General features: G+C 34.7%; 1 protein-coding gene across 1 annotated transcript in view; it reads left to right on the top strand.

Annotated features, from left to right (window-relative positions):
• The first annotated feature begins 6,025 nt into the window (after nucleotides 1-6,025).
• The window catches only part of LOC145243790 (uncharacterized), a 36,585-nt gene continuing 27,011 nt past the window's right edge, over nucleotides 6,026-15,599 (top strand). The window contains exons 1-2 of the mRNA XM_080106827.1: nucleotides 6,026-6,129; nucleotides 12,065-12,187. Of these exons, the coding sequence (XP_079962953.1) occupies nucleotides 12,083-12,187 (105 nt within the window). The 5' untranslated portion in view covers nucleotides 6,026-6,129; nucleotides 12,065-12,082. The remainder of the gene's footprint in view (nucleotides 6,130-12,064; nucleotides 12,188-15,599) is intronic.

Raw genomic sequence — 15,599 nt, 5'->3', positions numbered from 1 at the left:
GACGGGGTTACTCAGGCAATTTTTACAATTGCAGGAGTGCCCCTCCTTTAGGGGAGCCTGCTGGATCCCCACTTTCCGGCCTTGTGCCACATTTTGCTGAGGTGGGCAGCAAATAAATCTCTACTCCCATTAGTTCGTCTGATGGGGATGTGTCTCCTAACGGCTTCGGCTGCAGGGAGACAGGGTAGAAGTACTCGTCAAGGATTCGTTACTTGATACTCAGCCCGACAGGTGAGGGGCCGGGAACCGGCCCAGCACCTGTCGGACTGAGGTACACCGCCTGGGTAATACCTAGGAGGTCCACCCTCCCAGGCCTTGCCACTGAGCTTTCCGGTGGGGCAAGTTAATTGCTTGTCGCCTTAGGCGCTCCTACCGGGGAATGCTGACGGGGGTGACCAGGCAATTTTTGATGAGGCAAGAGTGCCCCTCCTTTAAGGGAGCTTTCCTATCTTCACCTTCCGGCCTTGTGCCACATTTTGGTGTGGTGGACACCAAATAAATAACTACCCCCATTAGGAGTCAAAAACATTTTACAGTAAGCCATTGTTTTTTTTTCCCCTCATTTCCGCCTTTTGCAAACATTGCTTTTAACAATTAAAAAGAAGGCGATGGAAAGAAAAAATGAGAAAGAAAAAGAAAGAATGGAGCAACAACGAGTAGAAAAGGAAAAACACTGACTTTATGGTAGATTAGAAATTAATGCCCGAGACGAACGAACATAGGTGAAATTACTGAACTGATATGAGCTACGCCTTTTCTTTCTTTGTTAAGCTTACGTTTTTTTTTCTTCTTCTTCTTCTTCTTCTTCTTCTTCTTCTTCTTCTTCTTCTTCTTCTTCTTCTTTCAGTTTCACTTCTTTCATAGCAACTGGCGTTGAATTTTTACATCAAGATGCGATTTGGATGAACACCAAAAAACAAATGGCTCGAATAGCTACCTTCTTTCTTTCTCCACTTCCTTGAGATTCGCCTCCTGCTTTACTTCCAAAACAAACCAGAGTTCTTTCAGATGACATCTACAGCGTTTCTTGCCTCTCATAATTAGTAACGCTCATCTTAGGAACGTCAATTGCTCCAAGCTGAAATTCCTTTAAGTCTGTTACTGTTTCTCCAGTAACGACTCAGCAACGCAGAAGGTAAACTCACACACACACACACACACACACACACACACACACACACACACACACACACACACACACACACACTGACACTTTGAATTGAAATTAACTTTGTGGCGCTTTTTCGTACTTTTTATGCTATAACTTGAAAACTTTGCAACAATCTTTGGTCTTTGAAAGTATATTTTTTCATATCTATAAAATTTTTGCTGTTTAGTAATGTTTTGTTCGGTTACTATGCCATTCCCAAATTTTTTGTTGTTAATTTAGCACTTGCTAACTGGTGACACATTCATAATATTCATGTTTTTATTCATCTTTTTCATTTGATAAATTTAGCTACATTTATATTAGTTGCTAGCAATGTTTTTGGCACTTTTCAAAGACATAACTGTCGTCAAAATACACTATCTGAAACCAGGAGTGATGCCACAGCTTATTAAACCATTAACTCAGTGCGTTCGTTTGCGCTTGCCACGATCCTTTCAGCCACAAGGCTCCTATCAGAAACGATGTGGCGATGATCAGGAGATAAGCTTTAACGATTGTATTAATCTTTTCAATCAAACATTCTGACAATGTAAGTGCTTCAAATAAAATGCCGGCAATGTTTATAATGAAACGGACACCAAAAACAATGGAGAACATTTTTATTATTATATATTATATTTAATTATTTGTGTATCTTTTATTTTTGTTTTGTTTTGCTTGTTTGTTTTATATGTGGATTGGTTTTCGTATGCTTGTTGATTAATTTATACTTTAATTTTTATTAGATACTAGCCTGTGAGCCTGGCGTTGCCCGGGGGGGGGGGTAGAGGTGTGTGTTAAGAAAAAGGAAAAAAAAGTTGTAGTAGGCAGGTAGGCTCGAACCCGTGACGCAAAGGTGGAAAAGAAAGTGAAAGAAAATCTGACGTCTTACCGCTACTCCATGACGTGACCAGAAGTTCGGAACGTTAAAATTAGGCAAAGTCAACCCAACCGATACGATGACTTGCAGAAATGGCTCGCAAAAAATCGACCCCTCCTTGTAGAAAAGTTCCCAGTTGAGGGTGAAGGAATTAATGTTTTTGGCCAATTTTTCGATATTTGCCGTCCGAAGGGTCGAGCTTCAAAATGATACCGATCTCATGAAAATCCGTTGTCGCTATCGAAAGTTTCAGGCATATATACATACATGCATACATACATACATACATACATACATACATACATACATACATACATACAGGTGAGATTTATATTATAGATAATTATGTGTCTATACATCAATGTTTGTTGTCATTCCTTTAAGCATAGTAAAAAGGCAGCACAATGTATCTTCTGTACATTTTTATTATAGTAGTCTTTCAAGTAGTGGGTATGTTAGCTAGTACTAAAATACGCGTGCAAGGTGCAGCCATTTAATTTTTTGTACATGAAAATGAATGAATTGAGGATAAAGCAATATATTATATTTTTCTACATCCAGTGTTTGTCGTCATTGTTTTAAACACGACAGAAATACAACACAATTTATGTTATATAGAATTGCATACTATCTAAAGCCAGGAGTGCTGCCACAACTTATCAATCCAGTAACTAGTTTCGCTTGTTTGAGCTTGCCACGACTCTTTCAGCCACAAGACTGGCTGTTTTTACAGCCTCCCGCCATAAAAAGAAAGAAAGAAAAGAGTTTTAAAATAAATATCTGTTTCACTTGATGTGCGATGATCTGGAGATAAGCTTTAACGATTGTATTAATCTTTCAATCAAACATTTTGACAATATAAGCACTTCAAATAAAATGGCGGCCATCTTTATAATCGAATGGACACCAAAAACAAAGAAGGATACCTTTATTATTATATATTATATTTATTTATTTTTGGCATCTTTTTTATGTGGATTGGTTTCATATGTTTGTTGATTAATTGATTTATTATTTAATTTTGTTTTTAGCTTTTTTTATTTTTATGGGTCGTTGTATAACAGCTGTGAGTAACAGTCATAAGGCGTATTGATATATTGAAACTGATCTTGCTGGTTGGTGGCAGTGGTTAGTAAAAGATGTTGCTGTAGGTTGTGAGGTTTAAAATAATAAATATTACGCTGGTGATGGTAGATAGAATGAATTAATAGTGATTTGATGCTAGTTAAAATGAGTATGCTGCTGGGAGTTTTGTGGCAGCATACTAATGATTAGTAGGAGGTTGTAGAAAGAAAAAATAAATGGTGATTTGGTAGAGGTGGTGGATAAAAGTAATATTGCCTAGGTATTTGGTGTTAGTTAAAATATGCATATTGCTGGAGGTTGTCGTATGCAAAATAATATTGATGAGGTGGAGGCATTTGGGTCTAGTTAAACTAAGTATGCTGATAGACGTTGAGGTATTTTGTGTTAGTTAGAATTAGAATATTGTTGGAGGTTTTGATGGGCAAAAGAATATTGATGAGGTGTAGGTATTTAGGGCTAGTTAAAAGAATTATTATGTTGATGTAGATGATAAGGATTGTAGACATCGTCAAATACATGGTTTTTGTGAAGATAGTGCTTAAAATAATTATAACATTGGTGGTAGGGGGGGCGTAAACGACTATCGGTGATGGAGGGCTGTAAAAACTAGAAAAAATATGACCCGTTGGATCACCCAAAGTGCTCTGTTTAGATTGTTTGAATGAACAAAAAGTGAGTTTACAAAACCAGTTAAATATTAAAAAAATAAAGACAAAATCTGAAATTAGCCCCTTTACGGACAGATACTGTATAAAATAAGAATGGAAGGGGATCAAACAACATACAGTGAGAGAGGGTGAAAGTGATAGTTACAAACTTATATAGTAAGAGATTGATGACTCGGTGAATTGATTGCAAATTACGACTAATTAGAATAATTAAAATAGAAATTTTAAAAAATCATAACTCAATTCCAAAACTGAGGAATATTTTAGCATGTATCATAAGTGTTTAAAATATATAGGAAAAAACCTGTTGTGTTGTATTTTTGCTGTGCTAAAAAATAATGACGACAAGCACTTTTGTATAAAAATCTAATGTTCTATTTTTATTATTCAAACAAATAAATAACGTTATTTTAGACGCCCACGCATCCAGCTGTGAATGCGCATTCTGGGATTTTGCCTTTACTGTCAATGTAGCCGAGGGCGTTTATTCCCCCAATTTTTTTTCTTTTTTTAAATGTTTACTCCTTTTAACACCAAACAAGATATATGCCACTTGAAACGTAGGCGGCTGTTATTTAGGATCGTGTCTAACAGGGAACTGTGAGGTGTTGAACCGCGTGATGTCTGTTCTCATCTGCAGATTAATATAGTCAGGGAAGATAGAAACACGATTCTAATATTAATTTGCTCGCTAGGTTAGCTTGTTGGATGGCATCGTACGAGCGAGTGTAAAAATCCTACTTGTGAGACATTGTGGATGACCACAACCCTTGTTTGAGACAAAGTAGGTACATTCAGAAGTCGGATTTCGCCACAGTTTGCTTGATCTGTATTAGCTAATAGACTTTCTTTCGTAATACGGTTGCTTAAGTGGCAGGGGTACTCACCTCGCATGCAAGAGATTTGAGTTTTGAATTCTGAGTTGGGATATGTTCAACTGTTGAGCTCAAATGAGAGCACTTTTTTTTTAGTTGGCACAATTACCACCGGATTTGGCACAATTACCCCAAAGTACGGTAACAGATAAAGTACCTGGTAAAATTCAATTGTAAGTTACACTCTTCTCAAGGTTAAAAGTTCAATCCTCAGTGCAAGTATATACGATAGGATATGGAGTCCATACAATATAAATAATCTATTAATATCTTAAATATTCAATATCATTTGTAGTTATCGATCGATTCCCATGCAGAGTCCATCTATAAAAAAAATAACATTTTGGCGGTCAAATGACCTTTAGGTTGGGAGCAAAATATAGTATCTGTTCTGGTGTTACACTTCAGCATTTCTGTCCTCGGTCATTAAAGGAGAAATCCTTCTAGACGGAGGCAATTTTTTATTTTTGTTCCAATCCAGAATGCTTTTAGGAAGGGAGGAGTTGAATTTTCCCCCATATTAAAAACCAACCTTGTGTCTAACTCTGTCCTCATGGGGACGCAAGTAAATAGAAACCTCATGGCGATCATGACATAATCTACATCTGGTTGGTTTGGTCATTTTTGCTTTGTAGCATATGAACCATCTTTGGGTCATTTGCATATGAACCACCTTTGGGTCATTTGGATATGACCCATCTTTGGGTTATTTGCATATAAACCACCTTTGGGTCATTTGCACATGACCCATCTTTGGCTCATTTGCATATGAACCATCTTTGGGTTCTTTAATACCGCATCCAGTAATTTTAAAAAATAGTTCTTATGCTTCATGTTCTTTATGTCTTCCAATATTTATTGATGGTGTTCGAATTGATTGTTTTGTACAAGAAAATTGTTGCTTTTTTGTTTTTTGAATTTGCAAACGGAAAGGCAAAAAAAAAAGAACATTTCGTGCATTTTTTGCCAGGAAACAGATACCTTCAGACAGCCTAATCTCCAAATGCCCTATCAGACCTTACCACTCTGAGCAAAAGTAGACCTGGGAACAACGGTAACTAAGGGCGAACTCCACGTTCCCCCACTCCAAATGGACCCTCACCACTGGATGTCTTTTAAAGTTATACCTAGGCCTCTCCTCCCTTCTCATGTGGGGGATCTACATAAAAACTTATCACGCAAGGAATATAAAATATGCCAAAACACAAAATATATGGAATTTAGCCTGATGATTTATTTTCAGAATGAAACACAAACGGTTATATGTATCTCGTTGCTATCAGTGACCATTTAAAAACCTGTGTGTAATACAAGTAAGCGGCTAGTGTTCGTAGCCATAAATTAGTCTTTCTTTTCTTTTGATGAAATCAATCGATATTCTTAAGTGGAAATGAGGCGTTCGATCATTTGCATTTTGTCTCCGTTAAGCAGCCGCCGTGTCCATACGGATTTTGTTATTATTGTCCAAAGGTAAGAAGACGTCTTCTTTTTAAAACATACACATTTATATGTACACTAGCAGGGAGATCCGATGTTACCTGGGATCAAATGATGATCAACGAATGTTTAACACTCCCATATTTTTATCGTCATCGAAATCGGTTGATTGTTTGCTCTAGTTGAGGTTCCATCACAGAAGGAATCGTCATATGTCTTCCCGCAGTGACTTAGTCCACAATAAACCTTAGTCTACATTGCACTGTAGAGAATCCACTGTTTATTTTATAAAATTATTTTTATATATAATGGCTTGAATTAAAGTTTAAAATGTAAAAGTCAAATATCATGCTTCAATTGTGCTCTAAACAGAAACATTTCAAATGTGCCACTGTCATATCAAAGAACCTACTGTTGATTTTATATGTCGGGCCTTTCGGCTTGTGTGGTAATAAAACTTCTCAAATGTGACTCGTTGAATCATCAATTGAGTTTGAGTTTGAAATTTATAAAAATAAAAGAATAAAATCTAAAATGAGTTTTTCTATTCTCTCTCTCTCTCTCTCTCTCTCTCTCTCTCTCTCTATATATATATATATATATATATATATATATATATATATATATATATATATATATATATATATATATATATATATGTATATTAATTGTTTGGGTTAGTGCTTTACTAATTATGTACGATATATCGGCACGACAAATGAACGACAAGGCATGGTAACTGCTTCTGCTGATTCTCTATCCGTGTGACTCAGGCACATGATTTGAGTAACCTTTAGCGACAGACAATCAGGCTCGACCACTGGTTGACACTAAAAAAATTGAATAAAAGGCAAACAATTAAGACGAACTGGCATGATGATATTTTTTTTAAATTTATTATTTGTTAAAAATCTTTTTAAAATAAAAAATGATCGTTTTTTCCAAACCCAAATTAAATATTAAAAAAAATATGAGTCAAAAACGTAAATAAATAATAATAATAATAATAATAATAATAATAATAATAATAATAATAATAATAATAAGGTGCAGCGCACTAGGTTGGCCTAATATTTGTTGGTATTTCCTGGTATGGGCGCCTCAGGCGATCAGCAATAAATTTACTTCTCAGAAAAAAAGTAAATCTTAGGGGGGGTAGAATTTCTCAAAGAATTTTTAACTGATCTATATCTCTACAATTATATAAATGCAACTTTGTCTGCATGTGCGTGTGTGAGTTAGTTTATTCCTTATAGACACTGAAACGGCTGAACAGATTTTCTTTAAAATTTACAGAACTTTAGTGTATAAGTTTGGGAGTGATCGTAGTTAAGTTTTGTCTCAAAATACCCTCGATAATTACCGATAATCAAAACCGTTATTCTAATTTATCATCAGTAAACCCATTTTTTCCATGTCGTCGCTTAGCAACAATGATAGAACAACGGGATGTGAAAATTCTACTGTGGGTAAGTTGATATCGCCAAAAATGGCCGCAAAATCAAGTTGTTGTTGTTTTTTAAAACGAAATTACATTTATTAAAATCCATTATTTCTGAGTAACTTTTTTTTCCAGAAAGATAAAACCCTGAATTTTATCATATAGAAAACAGAATAATGTAAAACTTTTTCTACTATTTTTAATTAAATTTTAAATGTTAAATTTTGCCAAAAAGTTAACAATTGACATTTTTTGTCTTGCACAAAAAACGTACATAAATATTAAAAAAAAAAGAAGGTTTTTGAAATAATTAATTTATTTATTTATTGTCTAACTAAGATTTAGGATGATTTTCTAAGAGAATATGCAAAAATATTATAATATAAGTACCTGAATTTCAAATAATTCCACTTATTCATATAGGTAACCAGATATTTCGCGTCGATCTAGAGTCTATATCGACACTGTTTACGTTTGCGTTTGATAAGAAGAAAACTATGGAAGACCAAACAGGCCAAAAAAACTTATTTTTCAGTGACGAAAGTTTCAATGTATTATTAAGCTGAGGCTGGCCAGTATCAGATGGGTGACCATTTGTATGAGTTTGGTTTTTAATGCGTATGTGTGTGGGGGCCAGGCTCCCCAAAATGGGGGGGGCAATTTAAAGCAGAATAAAAAAAAATTATTTCAACGCATTTGGTCCACCGTAGTCGAAAGGCGGCAAACGTTTTCAAACGGGATCGAAAAAAATGATGCTATTTTTAACACAAAGGGCACAATATTTATCGAATTTTTTTTTTTTTTTGTATCGATTATTCAAAGCATGCCCTGTTTAATAATGGTCATGCATTATTTGGCTCACTAAAAAAAAATTGTTAATTTATTCATCAAAAATTTTAAAATGGCTTTTTTCGTATAAATATTAAAAAAATTTTTTTTTTGTTTTGCTTAACTTAAATTAATTATTTTACTTAACATATTCACCGAATTTCACACTTCAAAACTCAAAAGCGGGATAATTAAACACAATCGAAGTTCTGATATTCAGACGTCAAAATAAGGTATGCAAACAATTTTTTTTTTTAATCTATAATTCTGTCCCTTACAACAACACAATATCTTGTGTTCAGTTTCAGATGATTATTTTAAGCATATTTGTTCCCACTTCAAAACAAGGGGAGGTTTTGTAAGCAAAAAAAAAAATATATATATAAATATCGTTTATGAAAAATAAGTACACTGTTATAAAGTTCATTCTTCTCCTAATAATCGCTGAAAATTTCGTATTGATCGGATAATTACCTGATTTTTGGTAGATTTTTAAAAAGACGGTCCGTCAAAAAGTACTGACCTGCCCCCCCCCCCAGTTTTGGCGGTGCCTATGATACTGTGTTTATTGTTTTTTTTTCGTTTTGTTTTGTTTTTTTTGCACGACGTGGTCTCTAGGTTCAAACTCTGCATGTAAATTTCTTTATTTTTTCATTAACCGCAAAGAATTTTATAAGACTTGAAAATTTACGTGTTTTTTTTTTTGTTATTTTTATTTTTGTTATTTATTTTTGCATGGTGTGGTCTGTAGGTTCAAACCCATACGTAAATTTCTTTATGTTTTTTTTTTTTTTTTTTCGTTAACTGGAAAAAAGTTTATATAAAATAATTTTATAAAATAAACAGTTGGTTCTCTAGAATGCAATGTAGAATAACATATATTTCGGACTAAGTTATTGCATGGAAGCATGTGAAGCTTCCTCTCGGGCGATTTCACGAATTTCGATGACAATAAAAATATAAGAGTATGAAATATTCATTGATCATCATTCAATCCTGGGCAACGTCAGGTCTCCTTGCTAGTATCGAATAAATTTCAGTTTCAGTCGAACCATGTTCTTTTGTAAAAGCATTTTTTAAAGTTTTCTAAAAATTGGGGGGGGGGGTTAGTCACAATATTCAGGCATAAAAATTTTATGAATTCGAGAGCAAAATGAATGGTCAATACCTAAAATGTAAGAACATTTTGACTCCTTCCTTCATTTAAAATTTGACCCAAATTCAAGAAATCAGACAATTTTGATTAAATTTTGGCGCTTCTTCACTATCAGAACGAAATTTCGGAAATCGTAAAACTGAATTTCACATGAAAACAATGGTATTCCTCATATTTTTAAGGTAACTATATCCAAAAAATTACGAAAATCGATGAGGTAGAAAATTATTTATTAAAGAAAATAGAAAATAGAATTTGAAGAAAACGATCGTATTTGCTTACGTAAGACACAGAAGTGTTCAAAAAGGAGATAATTTTCTTTACATTGAGGGGGGGTTGTGGCGGCCGTGTGTGAAATATTAAACGATAGTTTAAGTGGTAACGACTAAGGCTGGGGCGCTATACATTTTGGTTTCAATTTCAATTCTATCTGATGGCACTCAAGTCATACTCTTTTTTTTTTCCTTTTTACTTTAGAAATCACTATTATTTATTAGGTACAACATAATAACTTACTCGGATATGTACCCAAGACCACTCAGCTGAAATAAATATATCCCTTTTGTAGAACATATGAAGTACCGGCAGGTGAGAAAATTTTTCTAGCTCAATACAGGGAGGCCACTTTCTTTGCAGTAGATTTGTCAATATCTTCGATGCGATGTGTTTGCTCCAATTCACGTTATCTGTAAATATTAGACTGAGGAGTTTGAATACTGGACTCCTGAGTAAAGTGAGACCTATTGATGTACTTCTTTTAATACCACTCCCCATAGGATGTTGTAATTGTGTGGGATTCATCTAATTGGATTCTTCAGACTACTGGTCTCATCTTGAGTATCAGTTTTATAAAGTTTTGGTCGATGTAACCTTCAACCTTCTTCAGGTGTATCTTATTGAACTCAGAAATCTTTATGTTGAACTTAAAAATTTACATGGAATTTCCCGAGTAGTGCAAATAAGACTCAAGATGAGAACAGTAATCCGAATAATACAAATAAGTAGGAAAGTAAAAAAACGTGACAATGCAAATTGCAGATGTATACTACAAAATATTAATTTATTATAGCTATGTAAGAAATAAATATGCAAATTGCAGATGTATACTACAAAATATTAATTTATTATAGCTATGTAAGAAATAAATATGCAAATTGCAGATGTATACTACAAAATATTAATTTATTATAGCTGTGTAAGAAATAAATATGCAAATTGGCAATGCTTAAAGCTGCTTACAGATGCTTGCAGATTAATATATATTAGCGTTGGGACGATTATTCGGAATCGGAATTGGGAATTGGAAAAATTGACGAATTAGGAGGTATCGGAATCGGAAAAATTGCTGTCCATTTTCCAATACCGAAACGATTCTTTGGATTGTCTTTTTTTATTTGATTTTGGTTAAAACAAGATCTTCTATTGCTGGTAATAATGATAAAAATCTTCCATTGCTGGTAATAATGATAAAAATCTTCCATTGCTGGTAATAATGATAAAAATCTTCCATTGCTGGTAATAATGATAAAAATCTTCCATTGCTGGTAATAATGATAAAAATATTTATTAATTTGATAATACCACTAAAGCTAACATCTATAGCTCATCCTTCACAAGTGTTGGTTGGTTGTTTTTGTTTTACGGCATATCAACTTTTTTCAGGTTATTTAATGCCGAATCTAGTTATTTTTAGGAACGATTTTTAATGGAGTATATTTGTTTTTTAAGTCGGATTCTATTTAACCCATAGTTGGGACCCTAACAGGTACTACCACTTCGGGTCAGAGTGGACCTGGGAGCAATGGCAATTAAAGGGTGGCTCTACACTCCCCAAAGCCCGCAAGGTGGGGCCTCACCATCGGATATAGTTTTAGGTCATATCCCGGACCCCTTCACAAGTGTAATTTTACGTTTACGAAAATATCTGCATATTTAACTCTTTTTTGTTGTTGTTTTTACGGAAATCGGGGAAAATAACAACTATATAGCTAAATATTTAGAGATTTATAAAGAATCAGAATCGGTAATTGTATTGGAATCGGGAATTTAGTACGGAAGCGGTAATTGTATCGGAAGCGGGGAAAATATTGGAATCGGCCTATCACTATTATATATAAAATATTTCCAACTTCTATGCCATATTCTTTAGATTCTTCAGAATACTGTTCTCATCTTGAGTGTCATTTTCACAACGTTTCGGTCAGTGTAACCTCCGACCTTCTTCAGGTGTATCTTGTCAAGCTCAGGAATGTTTCTGTTGAACTTGAGATTCTACACAGAATTTTCCTGAGTTGTGCAAATAACACTCAAGATGAGAACAGTAGTCCAAATAATCCAAATAATCAATCCTCATTTCCAAAGTTTATAAACAGGATTTATCTCATGTCATAGAAAAATGGAGATAAAATAAATAACTCTGTTTTGATTATTTAATGTTGTATTAGGTTGGTGCGAAAAATAATGTTTTTTGGCATGAAGTCGAACATTAAAAGAACGACATTATTTTTGCACCAACCTAATATTAAGAAATATTTGTATTTCAGGTTTCAACATAGTAAAAAATGCCCAAGAAGAAAAAGAAACGAGATAAGGGCGGAGATGGCATGACGTTGGCTCAGAGGATTGAGGCGATGAAAAAAGAGAAAGAAGAGTCCGCAATGAAACAGGTATTTGACTGACTTTTACAGATTTTGTAACGGACTGGTGGATATAATTCCACAATTTCCTTTACTAATTTGCAAAGCAATAATTATCTTTTGTAGAATGCAGGGGACGAATTTTCACCACATGAACAAATATGGCCAGAGCGTGTCCTGTAACGTTGTCTGTGGCATCTGGTTGTTTGTTGCAAGAGTTATAGCATGATGTCTCTCATCACAGCAGTAATGTGTTGCAGTCGACATCATACATGTAACGTTACACACGTTTTAACATATAGACACCATCGCAAGGTATCAAAGAGAAGCAAACGGGAAGAATTCGACTCACTTCATTTCCAATTGAAACAACAGACATTTATTTACAGGTACTTTCCAAAATAACGCCTTGTCTCTTGTTCAAAAGTCTTCTCGTATTCCGATGTGCTTAACAAGAAACTGCCGTGTTAAACATGTGGTACTCCGTCCCTGTCCAGCCATGTTTAGCATGCATCTTTTCCTATCACTCTTGGACCACCTGTGCAACACATCTATCTTTGTCCTTCTCTAACGTGATCATCGGTCTGCACACATGACTGCCATGAATAGATAGAAGTTCTAAGCAATTGTATTTTTCGGTCGCCCGCACTGAAATTCGAACCTTCAACCTTCAGGAGAATATCACTTTTACAATTGATTTTTCCAATTATTCTAACCACTGTGACATGGGTCCTTGTAGAAAAATACAATTACGGATTATTTAGGACTTTATCCAGTCATGGCTGACAGAACGAGAGCATGCTACTCCCATGAAGTAAATAAAGGGTTTTGTTCAAAATTCCATCTAAATTCCTGAGTCCAACAGAAATATTCCTGAGTTCGAAAAGATACACCTGAAGAAGGTTGGAGGTTACATCGACCGAAACATTGTGAAAATGACACTCAAGATGAGAATAGTAGTCCGAAGAATTCAAGTAATACGAATAATCAATCCCCATCTAAAAAATTCAGAAAAGTTTATATGCGGTATTTAAAAATCTTATGCTTTATCATAAAATTGAATAAACATAAACAGTTTTGATGTTAAATGTTAATGTAGAAATGAGACTCACTTCTATATATTAGTATTATGTAATAAAAACGTCACACAAAAGGAAAAAAAAAAGCAACCTTTTTCACAACAACAATGGAAGGATTTCTTGTTTGGCATGGGTGGAGGAAAGTTAGGCAGTGTTCAAGTGAAGGAAGGAAACATAGAAAGTTTTTCCGGCTGTCGAAGGTCTGTCAGCAGTTATCTTCAGGCGAAGATAGTCTATGTTTGAGTGAACGGTAACAGGAAAGAAAGAAGGGGTGGGACGTGTTTCCTTGTTACTTCCAGAGTTCTCTCTGCTAATCAATCGGCATTACAATATGTTAAGTTGTATAATAGAATCAAATATATACGGCAGGGCTCTACGAACAAATTTATCTATAGTTGACCTTTGACAACTAAATATTTTTGTTTACTAGCCAAAACCGCATGACTTTTAGAATATGACATTTTCGTTCTGTTACGAATATGTATATCATAAAGATGTTTCTGTGTGTGTGTGTGTGTGTGTGTGTGTGCGTGCGTGTTTTTGATAAGTGTAATTCTAAATATGCAACAAATTTTATGTTGATACTTGAAAGTATAAACATTCTAATTTTTTAAGATGTTTTTTTTAAACAGCCTTCGTTAAAAAAAAGAGTATATTGTTCTATTAAACTTTTATTGTTTAAACAATATAACTTTGTTCGTTTTATTAAAAAAAATGTTGAAAAGATATTTTTCACTCAGTAATGAGTGAGCTTTGTCAGTGAAAGAAATACAATCGCCAAAAGATAAGCATTTCATTATTTCTAATCGCCACTTTGAAAAATCACTCGCAAATGTAGAGTTCACTGGCAATGTAGAGTCCTGTATGGCATAATCACGTTGACGCACCAGTTTCTGTCAAAGTTAAGCAATGTCGAACTTGCTCAGTACTAAACTTTAGGAATTCTATGTGCGGTATGTACTCTCTGCTTATTCCGGCATTTTTTCCAGTCGTCCTGGACTTCTTCTTGCCACTAAATCAGTGCCGATTCAGGAGAGGTGTGGTTAGGTTGGTTGGTTGTTTTACGGCATATCAACCCTTTTTGGGTTATTTAATGCCGAATCCAAAGATTTTGAAGAAAATTTTTTATAATAGAATATATTTGTTGTTTTCACGTCGGTTTCTATTCAACCCATAGTTGGGACCACTCCGAGTCAGAGTGGACCTGGGAGCAATGGTAATTAAAGGGTGGCTCCACATTCCCCAAAGCCCACAAGCTGGGCCCCTCACCACTGGATATAGTTTAAGGTCATATCCAGGACCCCCATTGAGGGACTTTTACCCTCTGCAGGGGGGCAGTCGGCATATTCTAATGCCCCACCGACAGGGCCAGAGGTGTGGTTAGGGATTATGCAATCCTTTCCTCACAATTACACGTGCAACTACCCTTACCAGAGGTATCCATTGTCTTGCGAGCCTGAACAGAGGCATCCAGAATCAAATAATCGTATTGTACTCCTTTTGACATAAATACTCCTAACAAACCCAAAAAAGCAGCAAAATCCCACCCCTACACAATAGAGATCCCCTGATGCTATAAAGCCTTCTACTCTAATAGTTTATTTTCTAGGACTGCTAGACTTTAGAATTCTCTTCTGGGTTCCAGCTTCCCTGACTGTACGGACATGCAGAAGTTCAAGTGTAATGTAAACAGACATCTTGCCGCTCAACTCCCTATATAGTATTCCTGCAAATTATGTGCCATATAGTAGCCCTCTATATCAAAGTGGCACTGTGCCTTGTTTGGGGTGAAAATGCAATTAAAAAAAGTGGTTTTGATGTTAATATAGTAAGGATAATTGACAAAAAAAAACGTTTGCATTTATTCATTTAGATATAAATTCTTTTTTTTTTGTTTTAGTCCCCCGACAAAAGGAGGGTGGACCTGTAAATTCACCCTTGTCCGTTCGTCCATTTGTCTGTCTGCACTTTTCTCAAGAACTATGCCTTGAAATTTTTTCAAATTTAATACAAACATTAAACATGATATGAGTAAAAAAGTAACAGAATGGATTTTCTGGGAAAAATCAGTTGTTCCCCTAGGGATACCTTTCGGGTTAAAATGACTAAAATTGACACTTTTGTGCTTATTAAAAAAATAAAAAAAATGATGCCTTGGATTTTTATAAAACTTTCTAAAAAGTTGTAACTAACAGATTTCTATATAATTTTGTTTGTCTATACTTCGTGATAACTCTTGGGTGTGCCCCAGGGGCTCTTTTAGGACTCCATTTTTGGGACTATTTTACCATATTTGTCCAAAATTTTCTGTGTATGTCCATTTAGCAGTTTTGCATGTTGCTGAACTCAAATTTAAATATGTT

The sequence above is a fragment of the Euprymna scolopes genome, chromosome 22 (genome assembly GCF_053919585.1).
Source record: "Euprymna scolopes isolate OS-2025 chromosome 22, ASM5391958v1, whole genome shotgun sequence".
Taxonomy (NCBI): Eukaryota; Metazoa; Mollusca; class Cephalopoda; order Sepiida; family Sepiolidae; genus Euprymna; species Euprymna scolopes.
Note: the sequence above shows the minus strand (reverse complement) of the source record. Positions and strands in the feature narration are given on the sequence as shown.